Raw genomic sequence first — 27965 nt, 5'->3', positions numbered from 1 at the left:
TGTTCTTACGAACTTAGCTGCCCGCTGTTGTATTTGTGGGCATAAATCTAGTTCATAACACGGTTGTTCCCAAAATATCTTTAAATATATATAAAAGATAAATCTTAATTCTAAAATAGAGAAATTTAGAATTATAATGAGAACTATTACATCAAAATTAATGATGTCACAAATCTTATTTAATTTTTTTAAATTTAATTTTAATTTAACAAATTTAAATATATCACTAATTATGACTAATTATGAAAAATAATTCTTACATGTTGTAATCATAGAAGGTAATTATTTAAACGATATGGTTATTCTTAAATTTTATATTATACTTTTTCAAATCACTTTTTTGATTTTTTACTTTATACTATTCGCTTTTATATTATGTCATATATTTTATTAAATAATAAGTATTGAATTTTTATCATATAACGTTATAAATATTTGTTATAACTATTTAGATAAAACATATTACTGAATAACAAGAAAAAGAAAATTGTAAAAATTACAACATCACCATTTTTAACGTCTTTTTATCTATACTTGTTAAATTACGATATTATAAAAGTTAACATGTCATTGAATATATCTAATATATAAAAAATTTAACTTTATATCATAAAAAAATATAATTAAAATACATATTTTATTAATAACGTTTGATACAAACAATTTTTATAATAATACCATCAAATTTTAACATGCTTTATTTTCTTCTATTTCTTGTTGAACAGCAACATGTTTTATTTATAACTATTAATTGTATTATAAGTCATAACGACAATTTAATGTGTTTAATCCACATATTACGTGAGAAATAATCTAGTTTGAAAATCGTTTAATATTATTGTTGTAATCAATCTGTAATTTTAACCTCTTCAGAAACTATTTGTTCGACTCCACTATCGACTTAAATATTCTAATCTATTTTTTCTTTTCTCTTAGGGTAAATTATTGTAGCCAACTTGACTAGTCATGACCCTGAGTAATCATTGTATCCAACTCTAGTTGTTCATTTATTACTTGGTATAAATTTTCCAATGTATATCTCCAATTAACTTTTACTATCCAAGTGATATGACCAAAAATAACTACACTTTTGAAATGTACAATTAGAGAACCTATAGAAAAAGTCAAAAACATAAGAATACAGCTAACACAGTTTTAACTAAAACTCTCAATAAACATAACTACAATGGGAGAAAGTTGACTAAGAAAAACATCACATACTCGAAGGATATCGGATATACCATTAAGAAAATAAGGATATTGTCAAGTAATTTCTTTAGGATCAGCCAATGCATACTACAATTACAATTATATATACACCTTAACAAATGTACAATTAGTAGCTCAAGATGTGGTTTCACATGTCAAATTTGGATGATCTGATGTGATGATCATTTCGAAGAAAGCATCAATTGTCATTGGTAGATGCAATAAACTTGGGGTCAGTAAAAACACGTTTATAATGACTTACAAATTGTAGAATATACATTTATGCAGCCTGCCGGATGCTCACTGTCAGTCAACTTTGGTGTATCGAGATGTAGTGAGGCTAAATGTCAAGTTATATGACCAATCTGCATTCAGCCATACACTCTGATAGTGAGTTTATAATGACAATCAGATTTAACTTTTAATGTCAAACTTGGTACATTTCATTTTTAATAATATACCCATTACTTGTCTTCTGATACGCAATTTACCATATAATAGTGCTATGTGACAAATGCATCTAATATGAAAAGATTTGTGCAAAGGCATTCAGCTTAATGTATTGTAAGCCATTTGGCAATTCTAGGAAGTAGTTTTTAAGACATTATGCAAAATTGACAGCACTTCTATTGTGGTAAGCTTGTAAAATCTATTCTCAAATGCTACTACAATTCGGCAAGGCCCTTTCAGCGACCCACACTTGATCATCTTAGTTTTAGCTTATTCTATAGTTTTAAAGTCCCACAAATATGACTTATTTAGTCATTTGGAATCCTATTTTGCTAAACCAATAACTTAAATTTTGCTAATTAATATGTGAAAAGAAATACATGAGATATTCTGTGACATAACAAAGTGAATTTTGGAGATTGTCTATGAAATCTGTGTAGGTTTATAATTTGTATCACCCCAAACTATTAGCCACCTATGGGGGTAACATAGACACATCATTGGGAGCACCAATAGTGTGACAACACTGTGACAGATCAGTTCACGTTGACTTCTTTTTGTGGGCCCCAAGATCACTGGCCAGTTCTTATTGAGGCGTAAGGGTCAACACTAGGATTGTAAGTTTTGGTAAGGTGGATAGTTGTGCACAAGACACCATCACACATTTGTAGGGTCGCAGGCCCAAGGCATTGTATATATGTCTAGCATCTGTTTTGTTGGTTCATGTGACTCGATATGAAATGTATCTTTTGTTGGTTCATGTAGCATCTGTTCTGTTTTGTTGGTTGACTGGTTCATGTAGGAGCTTGATGGAGTTGAAATTATGAAGCCTTGGGTGGTAATCTTTGATAACTTTATATTTTGATGTGCAATAAAATCATTTTATTGAAAATGTGAAATACTTGATTGAACATATAATTATGCTTTGGTTTCTTATTATCAATGACTTACTAAGATTTATTTTAAGACTCTTGTCGGTTAAAACAAATTTTAATCTTCTGTACAATTAAAGATTTTGATCGAAAAACATCTTCGTCTGTTTTGCATATTTTTACACATCATTCTATATCCACAGATTGAGCAATTGGGTTAGTCATAGTTTTCTTAGCCTAGAGCAAGCCGAGTGAGAGCTATTGGAACTAGATGGTGCAGAAGAAGCTTCGTTAGTTTTAGTTGGAACTTTGGAAGGTTTTAGTTTTTTAGATTATTTATTTATTTCTATATCCACAGATTGAGCAATTGGGTTAGTCATAGTTTTCTTAGCCTAGAGCAAGCCGAGTGAGAGCTATTGGAACTAGATGGTGCAGAAGAAGCTTCGTTAGTTTTAGTTGGAACTTTGGAAGGTTTTAGTTTTTTAGATTATTATTGATACACTACTTTGTCCCTAGATTTTCAAGGTTTCATTTTATCATTGATTATTCCGTTTTTATTCAAACTTTGTAATTTGACTTAGTAATTTGTTAAGTTTTATCATGACCCTCCATTTTTGTCATTGAAAATTGGGGTGTTAACAGTTTTTACGAACACGAATATAAAAGGGAAAAAAAATTAAACTCTTCAAGCCGATTAAATGTCTTGATTGAATCAATGAAAAATAACACTATGAAACATAATTAAAAAGACCAGACAAACATCCTAACATCATAGTAGTTGATTTGTGACCTGAAATGCTGAAATACCTATTTTTTAACTATAAAATCGACTCTTGAAGAGCAATATAAAAATTTATTCTTTAACTATATATTAACAAACCCAATTAAATTTAAGGAAAAAAAAAATTCAAAATTCTTTAACTATATATAAAAAGCACTTTTTCTCTACTCTTTAAGGAAAGCTTATTATTTGAAAATTCAAAATCTTCGCTTCAAACGATACAAAAAAAAAAAAATCTCTAAAATCAGATTAACGAGGCCCCTACCGATTAGGCTTCCAGACCAAGGCATAAACCCCTCTCTAGTTAATGTCCCAATTAAATTTAAGAAAAAAAAAAAAATCAAAATTCTTTAACTATATATAAAAGCACTTTTTCTCTACTCTTTAAGGAAAGCTTATTATTTGAAAATTCAAAATCTTCGCTTCAAACGATACAAAAAAAAAAAAAATCTCTAAAATCAGATTAACGAGGCCCCTACTGATTAGGCTTCCAGACCAAGGCATAAACCCCTCTCTAGTTAATGTCCAGACAACAAAATGGGTCCGACATACTTCTTGCTATTGTCGAGACTATATATATATATATATATATAGGGGATGGGAATATAAGATCGTCGGGTATCTAAGCTTAGGTGTGGAACACTCACATATTGTTTTTTTAATCCATAAAAATCATGGGGTCCCATGCATTTATTCATTAAACAAGAAATAATAAAATATTAGTATGTGAGGGGTTCCACACCTAAGCTTAGGTGCCGGACAGCCATATATTCCCTTTTCCCTATATATATATATATGTTTTAGGTAAAATAAAACAAGTATTAAAGTAAAAAAAATAAAACAGTAGGTTTTGTTCTCTAAAAATTACCATGCATCATGAAAATCATTGTGCATCAATTGCTTCGTGAATCTTCGTGCATCAATTTTACCATGATCTAAAGGTCAAGATCTTATCTTATTTGTTTTACATTAATACTTGTTTTACAATATCCAACCCCTATTTATATATTAAACCCCTCTTTGATCATAATCAACATACGGAAAACTCCTTTATTAAATTCCTTTCGTCATTCTTGAACTTATCATGTTATATTATAAAAATAGTGATTTTAAGCGTCACTAACCATGATATCCAAATGTTCAGCTTGGTCGAGTAATTGGTTCATCTCCTTATAATCAACTTTTAAGCTGGTGGGAGTGAACGTCGGCAAGTAGGGCACTCCATCTTTATATCCATCCATCTTTGTAAACAGCCAGAGTGGAAAAAATGTTCACATGGAGTAACCTATAAACAAAAATTGGTTAAATTCATGGAGAAAATAATGCAAATATTGAATAAACAAATCATGCCCTGACAAATTATCTATTTAATCCATGTTTTAGTATAACATAAGAAATTAAAAACACGCGGTCCTAAAGAATAAAACAAATCAAGTTATAAAGAGATCTTGTAAAATAATTAAAAAGCTAGATGTCGATAAATACCATGCAATCATTTGGACGCTGAGTAAGATCAATTGCAGTCATGCAAATGACACAATCACTAGCATTAATAGAGTCCTGATTAACCCTTCTAAAATAACAATATTTTTCAGGCAAAATCTGCAGGTATACAGCAAAAAGAAAAATAGTATCAATTAAAGGAACTAAACTATAATGATATCTGTGACTAATCACAAACATGTAGATTAAAGTGATCAATATTTTTGTAATTTGATCTTCGTTGGTTACTGGATTAATGTATAAAAAGCTACTAATGTAGCTACTTAATGAAATAATGTTGGGGTTTGGTTTGGTTGGCTGGGACCTTTTTGTAAGCCTATTGACTTCTTTTATAAACAACCAACGGATATCATTTCCAAAGATGACCCTATACAATAATAAGCATGGTCTTTACATACAATCGTTTAGAAAGTTGCATACGATAAGATAACTTTGTGTATTTTCATCCCCTGTAACCCGTTCAACCAATATGACATGTTTCCGTTTTAGCTTCTCTTTATGTTGGTGTGTAGGAGTTAGAACACGACCAGATCGACCCATTTTATAGATAAACGAATCAAATGGCCACACCTAGATACATGGAAAAAAGTGGACACAAAACCTGGCGAGGAATAAAGCATCGGGATCCAAGATAGTGTTGTAAGAGGAGAACTGCAGCCTGGAAACCAACAAGGACACCCAAGCTAATACACCACCTCTCATCAGGTTCGATCCGCATGAAGTTGTGAGGACATCCAAACACATAAACAGGAATTGCAAGCCGAGTCAGGGACATTCCCACTATATAATGAGGGTGCAACGGTTTTCTTGAATCACGAACAATGTTGGTGATAATTTGTGGAATCCAAAACGAGTGCAAAATTAGAAGTATAGGGTGCAGATATTTGTGGAACTCATACATGATCAGTATACCACCTAAAAGGATTCCATCTGCCAAATAGATAGAGGTTTTGTAAAATAAGACAAAGAAAGCATGAACAATGAGGTTAATTATGAATCAACAAATGCATTATAGGATTTACAAATGTTCTACAACGTTAGCCGGTCTAACAAATTTATTCATCACTGTTATCAAATTGATACTACATGTATACACCAAAGTGCAAGATTGCTGGCCGTATGTTGTCTTAGGCCCACTAAAGGGATGCTTTATTCCAGAAGCTGCTTTCTTAAATGGGCTGTAATAGCCCACCGTATGTGAGATACCACGTTAAATCTTTGTGTTCTGTATTTTCTTGCAAATTCCAGTTTGTGAGTGTGTTTAATCATAACTGTGTTTCTGATAGTGACATGATAATTGCATCATTTAACATGGAAAATTCTTTAGCTACTCTTCATACTCTATAGTTATAGAAAAATGTAAGGTTTCTCAATTGACCACCTACGATGAAGAGTCTCCATTATTACCTACCAACTAATTATTGTCCTATGTCCGTTTCATCTGGAGAAGTTTATTCTGCTAGTGTGTTTAACGGTAGGTTTTTTCTAACATCAGAGAGACTCTACTCAGTGCTTTCTAAAGACCAACAAATTGTATCAATGGAGCAATCAGACTGGCGAATACTTATAATTATACTGGACAATAAGGTAAGTGACCGGGAAAGTTATAAATGGCATAGAAGCGAACTAAAAAGAACTATGCCATGAACAATGAATTAAACTAAAGAGAAATTAGAGAACATGGTTCCAAAAAGAACTACTTACAAAATCTACTGTAAAGAACTGAAAGTTCACGTCTCATAGCTTCCCAGCTTTCTCCAGTATTCATAGACCGACTTGCCTTCCATATAGCAAGAAGATATCTCATCTCAAAGATTGAGAATACAACAAACTTAAAAAAAGCAGCAGTTGCGAACGCATTGAACAGTGACTCTGCAAACCAGAAAATGTATTCAATTGGCAGAGAAGAAATATTGTTGACTTAAATAATATCAAGGGAAATCAATCATCAGGATCAGAAAGTACAGGGAAAATAAGAATATAATATAATAGACCAATTGAAAATTTTGCTTGTAGACTAAGTTGTATTCACAACACTACAGAAAAATTTGGCAAGATATTTATCGAAGGGTGGGGCAATTCTAACTAATTTTTACTTCACTAAAACAAACTGGTTTATCAACTTTTCAATATGTAGTTACTAATATACTTGTCATATATGAGTTGTATTGTTGCTTTGACCACACCCCTAATTTTTCTATTATGCCATATATTACAGATTGCAATGTTTCAGTGTCCACAACTTTTTACAATAAGAAATATAGCAAGAAATCAACATAAGTGTAACATTTTTGCTAAAAAAATGCCACCAAAAAGGAATGCAGAAGTTTCTTAGATTAAGTATAAAAGCTAACCAACTAATATCCCTGCAGTCAAATGTAAAAGGCAAAGATAGGCATCCATGATAGCCTGTTGTCCAATCATTACAATTGAAACTTTTGCAGCCCCCTGCAACAGAATGTCAATCCACATTGGTATCAAATCCAGAGGGTATAATGATCTTAAAAATTATCACAACTACTTAAAAAAGAAGTAAAAATTCTAGAAAATCTTACAGATTGTGTGTTACTATGCTCCATCTGTCGAATTAGAAGAAGAACCTGGAGGAACGATATCTGATACACCAATACGTTATAGGAACAACAAGAAGCAGTTGATCTTTTTGTATCAATCAGAATAACAGACTATAAAAGATGTAGCTAGCTAATTTTAATAAAACATATATAATCAATTTATCAATTATAAATAAATGAGGGGTGAGTTGAAGGATACAAAGGTGACCATTAATGTGTAATTAACTGCTTTGTTGTAGTAAACCTCTATGTCGACTGAAGTAGCATTCATAAGCATGGGTGAGAAGCAATCTCCATCATCATCAGCCGAAGGGCTTTCCATTAGGCCTTCCATGTAATAACGATCATGCTCTCCATCTACCATAAGAGAGAAAATCCAAATGCACTTAAAAAAGTTACGTCACACATACAAGAAAAATGAAGTTTCAACGAAAGATATAATAGCTGCAGTACCATTTTGGGTAGACGAGACACGAGAAATTTGAGCAGAGATCTCAACATTACAGTGTTTATCCATGTCACTGATTGGGACTGCAAGAACATATTCAAATAGTAACTTCATAGGAAAAATGAATCAATTTGATACAAAGTGTATGAAAAAGAAGAAAAAAATTACGTTGTTTACTCTTCCAGATCTTATCCCGTGAAGACTCCTGGAAGACTTGTGATGAGAAAACTCCAAGCTGAAAATGTGTAAGAATACACAAGTTTACAATTACAAATAATAATGAAACCTATGGTAGTTTTTTAGTTTGTTAAATTAGCTGAGAAAGTACCAAACTTATATAAAGACCAGAGAGTTCATATCAGATCGGTTTAGATAGTTCACGTATAACATGATTCCTTTGTTCTCCGCTGATCATATCAGCTTGAAAAAACTTAAAATTTATAACACAATTGAATAGAGTACATCTGAGAAACATTAATTGTAATAGACGGCAGATATTCTACTTATACTACTGCCGGTCTAGTTGACCCCAGCTCATTTATCTGGCATTAGCATGAACATAGGAGTGACGGTTACTCACGACTCCCACGCTCAGTTTTGTCAAAGTAGGATTACAGTGCCAAGTAATCTGCTAATTTCTGAACACTTGCCACAAGGTCAATGACCAACACGTGTTGGAAATAAAAAACAAGTTTGGTTAAATTTTGCTCAAACATGGTCAAACTCCATCAAAACTTGGTCAAATCCGTCAGAACACAGTGTTAAGTTGGTCAAAAGTAAGTCGAAACAAAGATTCATCATGTGCATAAATCTATTGTCACGAACATATCATACATATATCATACATATACGTAAGAAATTTAAATTATAGTTCCAACCCTAGTACTCCCTGCATAGGACGATTACTTGGTAAACAGTAGCTGACAACCCATATAAGGACTCAGGAGTTTAGAACCATGGACACACTTGATGTTAATAGAATGATGAAACACTTATTCTTAGATTTCTTGACAGATCCAGCCTTGGAGTCTGTCATCAAAACTCCCATTACTCTGGAGTCTGGATATCTGAAACTCCTTTAGACTAGTCCAGTAATTGGCCTTCCATCAACACTTTAGTCAGCCTAGATCATTTGTCATCAAGCCCACAAGTCTATTATTCTGTGTTTAGATGCTGAATGGTAAACTTATTTCATCAAACTTTGTCAATTAATTTTTCAGCACACCCCCTAGTCTTGAATGTGACTGTCTAATCTCAGCTAAGAATATCTGGAAGACCTTGGATTGTAAATGATGTAATACTCCTAACTGCATGCGACCGTAGCATACATATAGTTCTTAAAAAGGAAATAATATATGGAATTTCATAATAGAATGACCTTACTATTGTGCTGTGACAACCGTCATCTGAGCGTTTTTCCTGAATTACTTTTCCGGTCATTTTTAGTTGTTTCGTTTATCTACGTCGTTAGACTTTAAGACTTTATCATGGAATAAATGGGTTTGTGTTTTATTTGAGCTTTATGAGCCTTTAGACTTTAGAAAAATTGCACGTAGACTCGAGAATAGGAGGAATTCTAGTCGTCTTGTGGAAATGCCAAAATAAATGAAATACTTAAAATTATATCAGTTAAAGGTTTAATAAACAAATATACACATGTTTATATCCGTTAGAAAGCTATTGATGAGTTACATTTAAATATGTCGACAAAAATGATTTAACGGGTCTCGAGTTTCTGGAATTGTCGGGTCAAACACTTTTAAAGGAAAGTCAAAGGAAAGGTAATTAGGGTTATGGCGGGGTATATAATGAAAAATAAACCCTAATCCCTCATTTCTCCCTCACTTCTCTTCCCCTCCCTACCTTTTTCCTCTCAGCCCCCCCCCCCCTCCCCTCTCTCCAGAATTCCGGCCAGCCGCCACTCCACCACCACCGAACCACCACAAAACACTACCATATCTTCATCTCCTCCTCTTTTTCTTTTAGTTTTTGGTGAGTATTGTTTTAGGTATTTGAAACTAAACGTTTTTCTTTTCTTTCTTCTTAATAATCACGGATTTCTTTCATTTATATATATAGATTCGGCTATATATATACATATCTTTTATTATACTAAAGCACAGTTGCTCTAATAACTTATCGACCAATCACAACTCTCGATTTCTTAATTTGACTTTTTTTTTCAATTTTGACTTTAATTTACACTTTTTTGTTTTCCATCACAAATTTACACTTTTTACCCAATAATTTTAATATAATAAATAAATAATAGCTAATATATATCCGATAGAATAATAGCTAATATTTAGTTTTTACATAATTTATTAATAAAAACAAATAACTAAAATAGTTATTTTTACAATGTTATTAATTACAAATATGTTTATATTTTAATTCTTACTAATCTTTCATAATAATATTACATTATTAGTACAACTGGTTTCAAAAAATTCTATAATAGAGAAAGTATCATAGCATGTGCCTTGTGGAATGACTACGATAAACAATTTCATCAAATAATGATAGTGACGACCATGTGATTATTGTATTACAACTTGCAAAGTATCACACTTAAAACCGTATATCATTAAAATTATAAGCTTTTATGAACTAAATTTATGAAGATCTAATATTGATAATATCGTAAACCCCGTGTTCAGTGTTGGACACGGGTCTAAAATCTAGTATATATCTATATAGATTTGAAAAAAAAAATTCATCTTTGGGTATATATATAAATCGGTTTGGGTATGTATGTGTTGGTTTATGTATAAATCTGAAAAGTGTTTCAAAATATATGTACAATTCGGTTTTGATTATGAATATATGGGTTTAGATCCGAAATGTTTAAGTGTATATATATATATTTTCGATTGTTTGGTGTTCTTGGACATGAACATACCCGAAATCTATAGATCCAAGATCTATAGACCCGAAAACTTTTGGAAATCCGAAATCTTTATGTTTTGAATAATATTTTTGGTTTATATAAGTGTATATGCATATATACAAAGTCTTGTTAATCCGAAAAGTCTATATCCAAAATCTTCGTCCTTGTCAAGATTTGATGTATTCTTTGTAATTTCGGTTCACGAGTATATGAATATATACGAATTTAATTAAAACCGAGTTTATATATGACTTTTGAATGATTTCGGGTAAGATATTGTACAAATCCGAGTTGTAAATCATGTTGATGGTCTTGAAATCGCGATGTAATCCTTCGTTGTAACCGGATCTAAGCTTGTTTGTGGTTTATGGTGTGGTCAAAGTCGGTCAAACCGGCCGGAAAATTTCTTTTGGTTCAAAAATTGGATTTGGGTTGTATTTTGGTGTTAGATCTAGTGTTTGGTTCGGTCAAACTTGGTCAACGACGGCTTATTGATAAGGATTAGGGTTTGAATACTATTTTGGTATTTTAGTCAAAATTAAAGTTTTAAATAAATAAAATTATATTTTAATTAATTGATGTGTAATTAAAATTAAATCCCAATTTTTATAATAATGAAATTAATATGGATATATATATATATACAAATATATTAAAGGACTAATTTAAGTAGACATATATATATATACAAGAATTAAATTGATATGGACATATGTATATATATATAAGGATTAAATCTAATATGGACATATGACTAAATATATATATTAAAAAGACTTTGTAAAGACTATATAAATTATACACTTGTATAACCATTATCAATGACTTATCGGACTTTATATATTTTATAATGACTATATATAAATGCAAAGATTAAAAGACTTTGTAAAGATGATGTACAACTTATATGACCTTTCGGACTTGATATATTTTATAATGACGTTGATACGAAGACTTGACGGGATATAAACAATAAAACGTGACATTATTAAACGAACCATTTATTTGGACAACTTTTAAGGACAAAGGACTATTATATATATATATATATATATTAAGACATTGGACAAGACCTAATGGCATTTCCTAAGACACTAGTATAGGACATAGACGTGTACAATTAAGTAAGTACTTATTGGGTGACTTGTGGACAATGCAGGACTTTTGGACGGATAGTGAGCTTATTTCAGGTGTACTTAACTGTTCGTGTTCGTTCATCTAGGGTATTTGTGCTTGTGCTGCTTTCAGGTGAGTTTATACTTGTTCTTTTTAAACAGTTTTTGTCGATTTCTGTTTATGCTCAATATTGAGCCTGTGCGTATAGAGTTACTTATGTCATTTGACGTGCTTCTGTCCTGTTGTATGTATGTGATTATGTGTTTGTTGTTGTGCTTAATGACGTGCTTACTTGACGTGCTTTTTGTGTTGGAGACTTGAGACTTTGGATTAAGGCAGGTACCGTAAGGCCGGACTTTCAGACATTGAGACATTTGGACTTATTATGGCGTAACTCTCCTCGTTATATATTGAACTATTACTTGTTTAGACTTAAAAGAATCGACAAAAGACTTATATCTTTGACTAGACTTGTGACATAAAACCTACGAACTCACCAACCTTTGTGTTAACACATTTTAGTATACTTTTCAGGTACTCAGGCTAATCAGGGATTAAGACTGCTATGCTAGGCTTCGACTTCGGAGATTAGTGCTCCTTATTAATTGTCAGACTTAAAGGCAACATGCCTTGGATTATTTCTTTTTAAACTTGGTTGTAATAAGCTATTTTAACATTGTTATGACTTGAACTCATGCTTTTGGGAATTTATTTATTATATTTTATTTCATTTAGCAGTATCTATGTAATTCCATGTCGTGTTGTACTTTTCATGACACCTCATGTTTCCGCCAACGGTGGGGTGTTACACGTGCTGCTTTATGGAATAACCCTCTGGACGGCCAAGCACTAAACCAAACATGTACCTTTTTCAACTTCCCGAGAAGAAAGGAAAAACAACCAAATGGATTACACGTGTACCATCTACTAAATACTATGTTGGAACCCTTAAAAAACAATACATCTCCTCCAATAGATTCTCTAAACTCCTATCTAGCCTATTTAATGGGTGTTCAGAGGTGCAATTTAAAACTCATCGCATCAGATTGAATAATCAAAATTGAATAATCAAAACCCGTGTTTCGATGTGCTTCTATTAATCTAAGTTATAATAACCACTGAATATGTTATTTGAGTGTTGGGAAAAATCTAAATGCTTGAAGAGTAGTAGACACGATAGAGGAAAAATAATGGTGTGAGAATAATAATTTTAGGAACAGGTTGCACAGCGGAAGCAACAAACAAGATAAATAAAGAGCACGAGAATATAATGTGGTATCTGACACGTGTGTGAACCAATCCACAGCTACAACTAGGGATTTTTATTAAGCTCAATACGACAAACTACAATGCATAGGCTAGGATATATATATAGAGAGAGAGAAGTAACTAGGGTTTCTTGCTAGGTGAACAAGAAAACCTGGCATCCTAAACATCAACTAAAACAGGCCATGGCTAAATAAGCCCAAAGGCCTTCTCAAACCCAACAATCTCCCATTTGAAGGCCTTGAGAGTATACAAGTCACCAACAAGTACACAACTGATATGTATCAAGCTGATTATTGAGATAGAAACCGAAGGAACACGAACAATAAACACAAATAAAGCCAACTAAAGTCGGCTGTTAGATAGACAGGACTGAGTTGAAGCCTCAACAGCTCCTAATGATAAAAGACAGTAAGCTAAAATAATAATAATCTCCAATGACCTAAAACACAGTGACTACAAGCCTTATTTAAATTAGACATAACCCAACCCTAACCCTAACTTGGAGAACACATAATATCTAATAATAATAAACTGTAATTTATTAATAAGAGCCCGCCCAGCCCAGCCCAACCTTCTACCACCTCCTGATCCGTATCAACAACAATCCAAGTTTTCAACAATCATTAATCCCAAAACACACAGAACAGATGTACAAGTCGAGCTCAACGAACAAACCAAACTTCAAACCATGATACACCTAGTTACAGCAGACCCCACTCGTCAGAAAACAAAGGGCCTCGTTGGAGCCTCAGACGGCCCCAACACGGTCTTAGCAGACCGCAACTTCAGATCCTCAATCTCATCTAACTCCCACAAAGTAGATTCTAAGACTTCTCGAAGGAACAATCTCCACTAACGGTAACTTTTCAGAAGAGATTTCATTCGGATCCCTAGTCTTCTAAACCCAACGTAGATTTCCACAGTGTTGAACTACTCACCTACTCACACTGTTACGAAACTCTTGTAACGTTTAGACTTCCGAATATGCTCAAGCAGATCACCTTGAGTCCCAAAGTTCTTTATCGTCAACTGAACTCGTTTAACTACCGAATCGGCGAGCCCAAATTTGGCATTCGTCTTCCCCAGGCAGAACAGGCACAAGATACAATGAACTTGTCATGAAACCCCAAACAATAACTTTTCTTCGGCGAATATCTTCCCCAAGTACCAAGTCGTGAATCTATTTCAAAAGTCATCCCGACAGTTCCACTGGGCATGTAATAGCAGTTACAATCCCGGACCAACTATCAGGCATACCCACAGATGACAATCGAGACAGAATAAAATTCAGATTGTTTATGCCCGGTAACTGAGCTCCCCTCCTTCATTCTCATACTAAATAGATCTCTCATCATCAAGAATACCTTATTAGCCGCAAAAGGCTTCTCATACATATATGACAACGCCAACATCATACCACTAGCTGTGGTTTCAAACATGATGGTATAAGCCACGTTTCTATTCAAACTCAATGTAATATCCCTCTGGCTTTCTTATCCTTGGTATCCCTAAGAGCTTCCTATTCTTTATCCATCTTCTCTAGTTTTTTCCCGTGTACCATATCCAGATTCTTTTGACTAAGTAATGCTTCAATCTGCATCTTCCACCAACTATAATCTAAACCATCAAACTTTCAATCACAAATTTCCCGTCTTTAGCCATAATGACAAACGGGGGGGGGGGGGGGGGGGGGGGGGGGGGGGGAAAAAAGAGAGAGAGAGAGAGAAAAAAAAACAAAGGTACCCTCCGGCTTCAGCTAGTTGATTAACACTCGTCAAAAAATAATGCAACAGAAAAAACCAATCAAACAACAACCAATCCTTATATCTTCCAACCAATCAAGAACACCAAAACCCCAAAATTCAAAAACCCTAAATCACAAACACCAACATAAAAAATCAATCAGCTACAACCAAACAAATTACCTCAATCCGAAGATTTGAACAGAATATCCAGATCTGATGCGAAACAACAGGTGTCAACAAGGTGGCGGCAACTCCAACTGCCGGCAGCTGGAGCTTGGCTTTAAAAGGCAATAGGCGCACAAAAGCGATAGGGTCCATTTCGGAAGCGGCGAGCTTTTCGTAAGCAAGGCGCACACTTATGAGAAAAAATTATAAATTATTTATATGTATTTATAACACACAGAATACCAAAACACCATCAATAAGATACTCGTCATCTCGCTTTGACAATTTTGGTGTTTGAAAAGAAACTCTCAAAAGATTGTTGGTCTTGTTGAGGAAAAAGAAAGAAGAGGTCAATCTTGTTGAGAAAGAAGAGGTAAGAAAAAAAAATTACTTATTTATAAAAACATCCTCTTGTGTACAAAAAGTTCACGCTTTTTAGCGCCCAAGCTCACAAAAAAGCCAAAAAAGTGAGCGCTTTTTGTACACCCTGCGCCTTGAGTACCAAAAAGCTCCAAGGCTTGCGCCTAGCGCTCAGGCACGCTTTTTTAAACCAAGGGGGGGAGGTGGTGAAATAGCGCCAGTAGGTGGCTCACGCAGGTATGATCGAACAGGAAATAAAAAACAGCAATGGTAGTTCCTAAAATCTGCTGTAAAACAGAAGCAAACTGCCAGCTAAACAGCAGCAGATGGCGGCTAGGAAGAACAGGCAAACAAAGAGAAACAGCCCAAAGGCCTTCACAAACCCAACAAATAATGTGTTACTCTTTTGATATTCAGAATTGTTGCCGCGAGTACTAACCTATTTATTGCTCTAAAAGAATTTACTATGCCCTAGAGTCCCTCACTCCCTCGTATGTCTAAAACTATACAACAGTGACAAACTTTGTCCCGCATATATACTGTAATTGTCCCAGACTAATAGTCCAGGTAGTATTACTATAATTATCTTCGGATTGGAATGATCATGTCTACCTCAGTATCTCCTTGTTATTAGTTTACCATCATCCACATAGCAATAGCAAATTTATTTTTCCTCGGCTTGCTCATTGGAACAAAAAAGACACCAACTATAAAAAAGTCATTTGTTGGAGAAATAGAACGGAAATCTTATAATACGCATTACGAAATCATATACCAATGTGAGCATCAATAAGGATTACCAGGTGGTATGGGTTGGATAGTATATAATCCTCGTCTTGACCAAACTCTCCCTCTCTTCCACTGCAAATGAACAGTATCATACATATGTATCAATGCAACAACATACAGTCAACATCTTCCAGATAAACCAACAAAATGAAAGTAAAAAAAAAAAGAATTAAAAAAAAAAAAAAAGATTATATTGTAACATCAATTTGGTGGTTCAGGAAGTAATAGTATTACCACAGCAACCAACAAGATTTAAATAAAAGCAAAACTTTTGTTTGATTCCCTAAAACAGAAGTGGTGTTTTAGTGGCCCAATATGATTATTATATTGAAAAATAAACACAAAATAAGATATCAATTCACGTCATCTTTTCCGTAAAAGTTCATATTGAAGGTATGAATCAGCAGATGATCTGACATTGTTTAGAACCTTTTAACCTGGACTCATATTATTTACTTATTTGTGTTAATGGTGTAGCTATGAGGAGCTCAAGTTAGGCTACGCCATCTGCCAACATCATGCAGCCATATGCCTTCATACTAAAAGGATAAAGCTTTAACTCACTTTCTCCTAAATTTTTTCTTGTATGACATTGATAGGACTGGATGTTATTGGAAATAAATCGTGAAGTGACATTGGTGCATGTGCAATTGCTTAAGAAAGAAGCTACGCTACCTGTTAGCTACCATTCGAAGTTGTCTGAATGGCCATATGTAGACACCTTCTACTCTAATTTGGACACGGCCAACTTGAGGTTCATTATCAAACACATCATGAAATATCATTACACCCTGTCATTAGAAATTAACAATTGCAACTTAGATATCCTTATGACGATATATATATATATATATATATATAAATATGGGGTGGCTATCAAATGAGAACCAATTTAAAATGAGAACAAATGAGAAAACTTAAAAACTACATTTTGATGCATTAAAAGTCCATAAAACTGACATAGTGCATAACTAATTATTATTATTTAAGTGTTTAACAACACATTGATCCGTCAAAATCGAAAAAATCACGTTTTTTGTTGGATACATCATTTTAATGAATATGCATCCAAGATAGATGCACAAAACAAAAAACGTGATTTTTTCGATTTTGACGAATCAATGTATCAATGTGTTGTTAAACACTTAAATAATGATGATTAGTTATGCACTATGTTAGCTTTATGGACTTCTAATGCATCAAAATGATGTTTTTAAGTGTTCTCACCGTTCTTATTTTAAGATTGTTCTCATCGGAGTGTTACCCTATAAATATGTATATATATATATGGAAAACATCGTTTGTTCATAAGTTGCGCATACACTAGTAATCGAAGATGTAGGAGTAATGAACATGCGATCAATTGGTCTTAAATATATCTAATTTCTTCAAGATCTTATATTTCATTAAAGGTACACATCAAGTTATATGAGATGTGTGACATCTGTGTTTAAGATATATTTAAGGCCATCAAGAGACTATATTATAAACACATCTTACCTCAACATAATGTACACCATTTATTTTAGTTGGCCTAGTTATCAACTCCAAAACAGAATTCCCACTTGATTTCATAAAATCTGAAAACCTGTTAGAGTTATTTGAATACTGAAGGAACCTCCATGCCCCTGATATTACAAGACAAAAAAGCACACCATGAACTATAAAACTACCATTTATATATATATATATATACACACACACACTACCAAGTCACTCCAAATTATAAAATGGTAAAAGAGTTGGTTAAATGAATTGCCATGAAATAAAGCAATCATGTTTTATCATTAATGTTATGTACCACCATTAAGATTTAATGTGTTTGCTAGTATTTGACTACTCAAATGAAGTAGTTGTAGACTCACAGTAGTAATCTACTTACCGTAGCTACTTATCTACTCTGTTCATTGTTAAAATACAATAGGGTTGGGCCTAACATCATATACTAAGCACAAAGTGTTTCCTTGTCCATGTCTATATATAATCATGTGTGGAAAGATTTGGGTGGGGGCAAGGGGTCAGTTGCCCCTCACAAAATTTCATGCATATGTAAACAAGGAGTTTGTATAAGGGTATTAGCAGTGTATTTGCAATTTTTTCCCCTTAAAAATTATTTTGTGGAGAACTTTTTTAAATATTTATGCTTTTAGGTTTGCCCCCCTCCTCCCAACCTCAACCCCCCCCCCCCCCCCCCCCCCCCAAAAAAAATAAAAAAAAAATAAAAAAAATGATAAAATAACTTTCAGGCTTTACAACTGTAGTATGCTTTGATAGTTGTAACATGTAAACTCCCCTCAATACATTTACTTTTAGACATCCCTTCATATATGGTACCATTAAAAGCAGTATTAGAGCAATGAAAGATGCATCAAGACTCGCCAAGTAAACTATGGGAGAGCCAATGAACTTTCGAAATAGTAAAGGTAAGTAACTACTAACAACTAACATTCGTCTTTCCAAAATAATAGCAAGGGTTCGTAAGAACCAAACAGATAAGTGACCCATAAATTTTCTTCGGCTGCCCAGAAGTTTTTAACAGGATATTTATAGTGTATTTACAAATTTATTCCCCTTGAAAAACTTATTTTGTGGAAACTTTATTCACATGCTTACTGTTTTATAAGTTTGCCCCCTCTCAACAATAACTTTCTGGCTTTGTGCCTAAATTATTATTATACTTTAATAGTTGTAACATGTAATCTCCCTCAATATATTTACTCTTAGACATCCCTTCATATATGGTACAACTTATAAGCGGTATTAGAGCAATAAAAGAAGCCTTAAGACTCGTCTAGTAAACCACGGGAGTCTAATGAACTTTTGACTTTAAACATAAAACTCATTAAACCTAAATTATTGACCATCAGTTCAGCTATCATACATATAATAACCCAAACTTAGCTTTCCAATTTGGGACATTGGGCTCTTAAATGTTATGAACACAAAAAATATACCATTAAGTAAATCTTCAATAAGAAATTTTTAGTTATTGTTTGGCCTTAAAAACCTTTAAAGGTTGCCAATTTTCTCACATGCACAACATTGGACTTAAAATTACAATGTTGGAAGGGATCCATTACTCCATTACTGCTTCTCACGTTCGTATTCCTGTCTACAATTTGGAAGGTGCAAAGGTATAGGACATAAGTTTCAATTCACTCTGTCTCCCTTGGCAAAATTCAAGAGATATACATTAACAAACAAAATTGAAATATATATGTTTTTGATTGTGTGATTCAAATCTCTTTTTTCTTTGTTGGTGTGTTTTTTGATTAGCATAACCAACCATAACAGGCCAATACTCTATAACTACTAAATGCAGACAAGATCCATATATGATAGTTACAAAATGTACTAACCTCTGTAAGTCCCAGTTATATTCCATGCAGAAAACGGACCCGATTCATTCTCATCTTTCCTCACAACGAGCCACTGAAAGAAGCGAAGAGAGTTGAGTTACAATTCACTCGTATAACTTCATTTCGCAAATAGAGTTCCTTGTTTTGTGTTACAAAATTCTTACAAGAATGAACAAGTTTAAACAAAAAGTGTCCATGTAGGTTAAGAGTTTTTTTAACTTTTGCATTTTCGTAATTTCCCAAAATCATTCACTTTTGAGAAGTATTAAATCCTTAATTTCTGCAAAAACGATAGTTACTTTGCCACAATGTAAGCCACTAATGCCAATACAGAGTAATACCTTGGGACCACCTCCCCAAGAATCACAATCCCCACTTTGTTCTCGGAATAGTCAATCCAAGGGAGCTAAGCCTTTAGGGTACTATATACAATCATTGTGGGATCTCGAATAATATACCTATATTGTGACACATATCATAGAAGAGTTGTCTGACCAATAACCCTTCATACCAGGGTTTGGCTACAAACAAAACATCATTTTTGCCAAGAATTTAAACTACAAATTATGCACAAGTTGTGCCACCGCTTCATTATGCAGCATGGTTTAGTTTGAGGCGAAACACCAATGCCTGATATGGAAGGTATTAATACAATGGAGAATAAAAAGTGATATCGGGTAATACCACTGGGAATAACGCTTCGGTGAATAACTCTCCAATATGACCCACTCGTCGCGAGTATGAATGAATTAAATGAGACTGGAAATGAATATGGATGACCAAATATCTTTCATGGGTCAACAATTTATCACTCGAAATGACTTTTAATATATAATGTGTCTTTATATTTATATATACATTTTAAAATTTATTAGATATATTAGATATTATATAGGGTGCTAGATGTAGTATAACAAAGTTAGTTCACTTTTAGATATACGGTATGTTTGGTTGAATTTACAAAAACGTATATTATATACCTTTTTCTTATCTCCATGTTAATCAAATATACATATAAACCCACATACAGAGTAATAAGTACAGATATAGATTAACTAGTTAGAATTAAATGCTTGTGGATGTGGATATGAATATGGATATAGCTCCTCCACCCTATTGAATAGCTATCCCTAATTTCAGAAACATAAGAAAGCATGTTCTAAAAGCATCCTTGCATCTATGCTCCCTCAAGTTTACTAAAACTACGGAAATATTTCTTCAGCTCACTATCGTATATGAAATGTGAAATTATCCTAAAATTAATTATTGAACTGAGAGAGGATCTGTTGATCTATATTATCAATTGCGGCGCTATAGCGGTTAGAGGTCCTCAAACAAAATAGCGGTCATATAGCGGTTCCCCTATTATCGGTGCTATTTTTACTGATATAGGTGCTATAGCAGTCCACATAGCGGTGCTATACCGATTATTAATTTATTTTATTTTTTTTGGCTCAAAGTTAAAGAAACACTCATTTTTGCAAGTATTAACACTAATTTTTCGGATATTGACACTTTTAAGCTTTACTTTTAATAATTCTATCAAGTATAAAGTATTAATCTATATCTACAGTACATTGTAAAGCATTTGGCTCCCTTCACTTTTTTCAACTAAGTTGTTGACAAACCCAAAATTCCCCTTTCTCTTTATTAACTATTTTAAGGATCTCCATTAGAAATACCTATGATATCTACCGGAAATACCTATGATATTCTTAATGAACTTAATATACATCATCTACCCTTTACTCTTAAATAACTACACTACCCCTTTTACATCAATTATTTTTACATTAATAACCACAACGCTATCGCGCCACCACCACCGCCACCGCTACCGACGTCAGCGTCAACCGTCACTGCGACCACCACCGCCACATCGCGCGGGAATACGATTGGTTATTATATATATATATAGCCGTTCTAAAAAAATTATTATTAATATATAAATGTTGCATAATTTTTAAATTACAGCTATCTCACCGCTATACCACTGCGATAACCGATATCTCAAATATCGGTCCTTGACCGATATATGATTTGGTACCGCTATAACTAGTTAACTACATAGCTCTTAACAAAACCTCAAAGCTTGTTTTATCAGCATGGTTTTCAAATTAACTCACTCTTAGATCAACCAAGGAGAAATATTAATAAAATGGTAGATGATTTAACTTAGAAGAGTAAGTAATGCTCATGTTGCAGGCTGCAAATTACGAAAGGGTCAGGTTATAGGTGAAAGTTACGCAAACGAAATAATAGAGTTCGACAAGTGATGCGAAGGATTACAGGAAAGAAACATTTGCTCTTGTCCTAAACAAAACACAATGCAGGGTGATCATTCAGTAATTCTGTATTATCATTCAGTAATTCAATTCGATGGTAAAAGAAAACAAACCTCATCGGGCCGAGCTGTGGTCATCTGCCTCAAGGGCCTTAATCCTAAAACAGGCTGCTGATAATATAGAAACAACAACAACAGCCCTAAGAATAAGAAAACCCTAATTTCATTAACTTTGAACCACCCCATCCACACAGCAACAACTGATAACACACACACACACACAACTCTCTGATTTCCACAACACAACTACACACATGTAGATATAGATAGATATAAAAAGAATATAGTGGCGATTGAAAGAGATTGTTGCTTCCAATGAAGTCAACTAAACAACCAACCGATTCAGGGAAGGAAGATATATACAGATAAAGAAAGCTTAACTAACAACCGGTAGATTTATTTTCATTATCATTTGTATAACACGAATTAACAGGCCGCTACTAGTGGCGTAATAGAAGCATATAGTATCCCGTTTTAGGTGTATTCAAAAGTAAACAACGGATTTTACATTTAACCAAATACGAGTATCTTTTACTACTACCACTTTAACTTTAATTAATTTTTTTATGTTACTGTGTAATGCGATCACGACGTTGTAGTGGTGACGTTGTAGTGATGAGAGCGGCTCGTGGTGGAAATAATTTGATATAAAGGATATGGATATATTTTAAAAAATAATAGTCTGATTGTGTAATTTGACTATAAAAGGTATTTTAGACAATTTTCTTATGTAACCTTTAACATGATATAGACTGATTGTATAATTTAACCATTAAAGATATTTTAGACAATTTTCTTATGTAACTTTTAACATGAGTCTATGTTTTTTATAATATACTATAGATTTATTTGCATTTACACTACAGTATATTTTATGCGGTTTGGGTCTTTTGGGGTTTATTCGACTTTTGCTGCATTCGGTAATTTGAGTTGGACTCGAAGGATGAGAACCTATCAAACACATGTTTGTCAACACTGTTAAAAAAAAATAAGATGTTAGAACTTTTAATTTTGAACAATAAACTTTTATTTAGATAAATCTTTTAGATTTTAATTTTGAGTTTTAGTTTTAATCTTGTGTTTAAGGAGCTTTTAGTTTAGATTAAGCTTTTAATTCTTAAAGATTACACAAATATCTTTTGAAGTTGCAACAACATTACCACACCCAACACTTTTAAAATATAAAAGTTCTAGCATTTCAGTTTGGTGGAGACAGGTTACATTCTGTCATCTAAAGGAACCGAAATAGACCAATTTCAAGCAAGTCAAAGATTCAAGCATCTTCGTACACATTGAATTTAGAGTTAATTACTGAAATGGTACCTTACGTTTACGCCATATTACTGGTTTCATACCTATCCTTTCGAAATTACGCTGATCATACCCAACGTATGCAAATCTCCACTTGGACCATACTGGAGGCTAACGCCGTCAGCTGGCCGTTAAAACCTCTCCCACGTGACTTGCACGTGAGGGGTAAATATGTTTTATCGCGTTTCCTACTTACTGAAATGGTACCTAACGTTTGCACGATATTGCTGATTTCATGTTACAATTTAATGAAAATAGTCAGAATACACTTATAATCCACTCAAAAATAATACCAAATAGCTATTTCATAACAAAATATAAGTTTTAAAGTTCACGAATAACCAAAAATAGCAATAAAGTATCATAAAACAATTTTAAAAAAATTTGCGAGGAAATTTTTTTTTTTTTTTTAATTCCGGAAATACCGCAATGGTAATACCAGAAATACAAGTCAGTATTTACTGCGACACGAAGCTTAAAGCAATGTTTTAAATACCCGTAAATACCGGCTGATATTTCTGGTATTCCTGGATATTTCTGCTATTACCGTTGCGGTATTTCTGAAATTTTTAAAAAAGAAAATTTTATCTTTTTTAAAAAATTATTTGTGTGATACTTTATTACTATTTTTGGTTATTCGTGAACTTTAAAACTTATATTTTGTTATGAAATAACTATTTGGTATTATTTTTTAGTGGATTATAGGTGCATTTTGACTATTTTCATTAAATTATAACAAGTTTTGGAGAATTTTTATAAAAGAAAAATAAAACAAATTAAAAAATATATAAAAAAATTAATAACTAAACATTATGTACCATTTAAGTAATTAAAAAACATATAGGTATGAAACCAGCAATATCATGCAAACGTTAGGTACCATTTCAGTAATTAGGAAACGCGATATTACATATTTACCCCTCACGTGCAAGTCACGTGGGGGAGGTTTTAACGGCCAGCTGACAGCGTTAGCCTCCAGTATGGTCCGAGTGGAGATTTGTATACGTTGGGTATGATCAGCGTAATTTCGAAAGGAAATGTATGAAACCAGTAATATGGCGCAAACGTGAGGTACCATTTCAGTAATTAACTCTTGAATTTATCATAAACAGGGTGAGTTATTTTGAGAACTCACAAATAAAAAAGAAATCAATAACCATTCTAGAACACACATCCTTTCTTTCTTTCTTTCTCTTCAATTAAATAATAAAATTCACTTAAATCATTCAAAATGTTTTATCTCACAAACCGTAAATCATTAGACGAAACAAAAAGCATGGTTACTCTTAAAATTTCATCATCTTTCATTAAAGATCCAATTCGATATACTTTTGACGACTTTTTAATTTTCGTTTCTTTTTGGTACTTACACATAACTTACACATGTGTAGGTTGAACAAAAATTATGATTCGGAGCGGGCTTCGCCCTTAAGGATATTCATAAACCAAAGCTGGTGGGGGTGATAGGTCATAGTGTGATAGGTCATAGAGGGTGATAGATCATAGGGGGTGACCGGTGATGGATGATCTACCTAACGGGCTCCACCCTTAGCCGCTATGGCTCCGCCATGGACTAGCGGGCTTCGCCCTTAAGGATATTTATAAACCAAAGCTGGTCATAGTGTGATAGGTCATAGTGTGATAGGTCATAGAGGGTGATAGGTCATAGGGGGTGACCAGTGATGGGTGATCTACCTAACGGGCCCCGCCCATAGCCGCTATGGCTCCGCCATGGACTGACGGGCTCCGCCCTTGGCCACCATGGCTCTGTCATGGATTAACGGGCTCAGCCCTTCACCTTTATTGTTGTGTACATATGTTTATTTACTAATTTACAATAATCCTACACATGTGTAGGTACACAAGTACAAGGGAAAAAAACGAAAATGAAAAAGTCGTCAAAAGTATATCGAATTGGATCTCTAATGAAAAAGGACGAAATTTTAAGACTACCCATGCTTTTTGTTTCGTCTAACGATTTACGGTTTGTGAGATAAAGCATTTTGAATGATTTAGATGAATTTTATTATTTAATTGAAGAGAGAGAAAGATAAGAAAAATGTGTGGTGCATAATGGTTCTTGAGTTTTTTTTTTTTTATGAGTTCTTTAATAACATTTTCTCTATCATAAACTTGACGTGCTATCAAAAAGTTGTATGTTTAAAACTAATTTGATGGTTAACATATGTTGCAGGAAACGCATCTTCATGAAAAAGTCCGGGGCGGTACAGTTTCAGCTGTACTAAGTTCACGAACTCATAACAGCTGCAACTTTTGTCTAGAAAACAAAAGCAACAATTGCCATTCATTCGGTTCACGAACTAAACTAATGAAGATTCTAATCGAGAAGAAGAAGCCTCAAGAAGTCCAATCAATCATGAAAGATCTTATAGAAGAAAGCCACACTAACACTTGTCACATACACAACTCTGTTAGCTGCTTTAACGCTAAAGCGCTTCAACTCCATTCCATCCCTCCTTTCTAAAATTGAATCCAATGGCTTAAAGCCCGATTCCATTTTCTACAATGCAATGATCAATTCCTTTTCTGTATCCGGAAACATCAAAGAAGCCATGAAAATATACAAGAAAATGAAGGATAGTGGATGTAAGCCAACAACAAGCACTTTAAACACATTAGTTGAAGGACTCGGGATCATTGGTAAGCATGAAGAATGTTTGAAACTGTTGGAAATAATGACAGTATAGTAGAAGAGAAAGTGAAACCAAATGACAGAACTTTTAGTATAATTGCTCAAGCTTGGTGTGGTAAGAAGAACATTATGGAAGCATGGAAAGTCGTAGATAAGATGATTGTTTTTGGTATAAAGCCTGATGTTGTGACATACAATACTATAGCAAAAGCATACGCTTTGAATGGAGATACATATAGAGCCGAAGAGATGATATTTCAGATGCAGTATACTAAAGTGGCCCCAAATAAGCGAACTTGTGGGATTATTGTTGATGGGTATTGTAGAGAAGGTAATATGAATGATGCTATGAGGTTTGTTTACCGAATGAAGGATCTTGGAGTGCTCCTAAATGATGTTTTTAGTTCACTAATTAAAGGGTTTCCTGATAGACTCAGATTCTGATGGAGTTGACGAGGTACTTATATCTCTACTGCGCAGATGTGAGAAGCCATGCTTTTGTTGCTTTTGAGTTTTCAGAAAAGCTTGAATTTAAGCAATCCTAATTGGGACCTCGAGGACCAAACTAATTATGTTTTTATGGAACTTGCAGACACTAGAGTTGATGGAGGAATTTGGAGTAAAACCAGATGTGATTACATTCAGTACCATTATGAATGCATGGAGTTCAGTAGGATTAATGGACAAATGTCAAGATATCTTTGATGACATGATCAAGACAGGAATAGAACCCGACATTCATGCATTCAGTATCTTGGCCAAGGGTTATGTCCAAGCAAGTGAGGCAGAAAAAGCCGAATCACTTTTACAAGTAATGAGGGAATCAAAAGTTAGCCCAAATATTGTCATTTTTACTACAATCATTAGCGGATGGTGTAGTGCAGGAAAGATGGATTATTCTTCGAGGGTTTTTAATAAAATGGCCAAAATGGGCATTTCATCTAATTTGAAAACTTTTGAAACTCTGATTTGGGGGTATGGTGTAGCAAAACAGCCATGGAATGCCGAAGAGTTGCTGCAAATCATGAAAGAAAAGGGGATGTTCCACAAAAGCTTACTTTGGAGCTTGTTGCATAGGCATGGCGTGCCGTTGGTATTACTAATGAAGCAAAAAAGGTTAAGGATTGTGTTGAAGATGAATATGATTATAATGAAAATCATGACAAACATCTCGATAAGGAAACCATGACGAAAGATGGATATTTAGAAAATGTGATCAACAAAAGAAATGGATGACCGACTATGAAGTCAAGCTCTGAATTGTTGAATGATCAAAGTTTTCACCAGAAAATTTAAAGTGTCGAAAGAAAACACTTGCAAATTAGTGTTTTAAGATTTACAGAGCAGAAAACTGATATGTTGTAGAAAGCCTCTTGAAGTTGCAAAATGATTGAAAAATTCAACAATTAATTTGTTTATTAAGAATTGTGTAATTCTTGTAGAAAAATGCCTAAATTCATGGCAGACACACGTTCACCTCTCAACTAAGAAATATTGTACATGTTATTCAATGCATTATCTTTTCTAATATGATTATCAGATTAAATACAGTCAATTTGTTTATTTGGATGATTCGAAACACTTAATTAGAAATTAACACAACTAAATTCAATCATTTTTAAGACTAGCTGGCTCGGTAAAGTGTTATTCGCTTCTACAATTAATTTCAATAACCACAATTTGCTGATATGTGATTCTCTTTAAGTCACATGTTGCTCGTTTGAAAGTTTGATAACTCACAAGTTGTCTGGATATATTTGCTTCGAACTCTTATAATATAAAAAATGTTGTTTGCAACAATTTGACTTCTAATGTTTAAGCAAAAAATTATCAGCCTAGAGCTCAGAGGCTCTCTTCATCGACGAGGATCAAAAGGTTATTGATCCTGGGGATTCTGACAAGGTGGATGAGTTAAGTTTTCATCCCGGTACAAAGCGCAGGCAAATGAAAACTTGATTGACTCAATTATCTCTTCGAAAGTTCTTTAAGGTCTTGATTTTATGACCATCTTATTTAACTTTTGACATCAATGGCCTCACAATATGCTTTCAAAAACATGAACTAAGAAAATAAGTGGGTTCAGCAGGAGAGTCGAACAACTAAACTTAAATGATGCAAGAAAAAGGAG

General features: G+C 33.5%; 1 protein-coding gene and 1 pseudogene across 1 annotated transcript; one reads left to right on the top strand and one right to left on the bottom strand.

Moving 5' to 3' along the window:
• Positions 1-1218: 1218 nt before the first annotated feature.
• Positions 1219-22320, bottom strand: LOC122596661 (transmembrane E3 ubiquitin-protein ligase FLY1-like). Its single transcript, XM_043769280.1, has 15 exons — positions 21928-22320; positions 19530-19602; positions 17671-17798; positions 16846-16961; positions 16182-16242; positions 8005-8071; positions 7842-7919; positions 7588-7745; positions 7371-7430; positions 7170-7263; positions 6520-6687; positions 5417-5745; positions 4798-4914; positions 4437-4597; positions 1219-1574 (listed from the first exon to the last, which is right to left on the bottom strand). The coding sequence occupies exons 1-14, from the start codon at positions 22057-22059 to the stop codon at positions 4496-4498; spliced, it is 1683 nt and encodes a 560-aa protein (XP_043625215.1). The 5' UTR covers positions 22060-22320; the 3' UTR covers positions 1219-1574; positions 4437-4495.
• A 3049-nt stretch (positions 22321-25369) lies between these two features.
• On the top strand, positions 25370-27111 carry LOC122596986 (annotated as a pseudogene).
• Positions 27112-27965: the final 854 nt, after the last annotated feature.

Source organism: Erigeron canadensis, chromosome 4, assembly GCF_010389155.1.
Source record: "Erigeron canadensis isolate Cc75 chromosome 4, C_canadensis_v1, whole genome shotgun sequence".
Classification (NCBI taxonomy): Eukaryota; Viridiplantae; Streptophyta; class Magnoliopsida; order Asterales; family Asteraceae; genus Erigeron; species Erigeron canadensis.
This window is presented reverse-complemented; position numbering and strand designations above follow the sequence as displayed.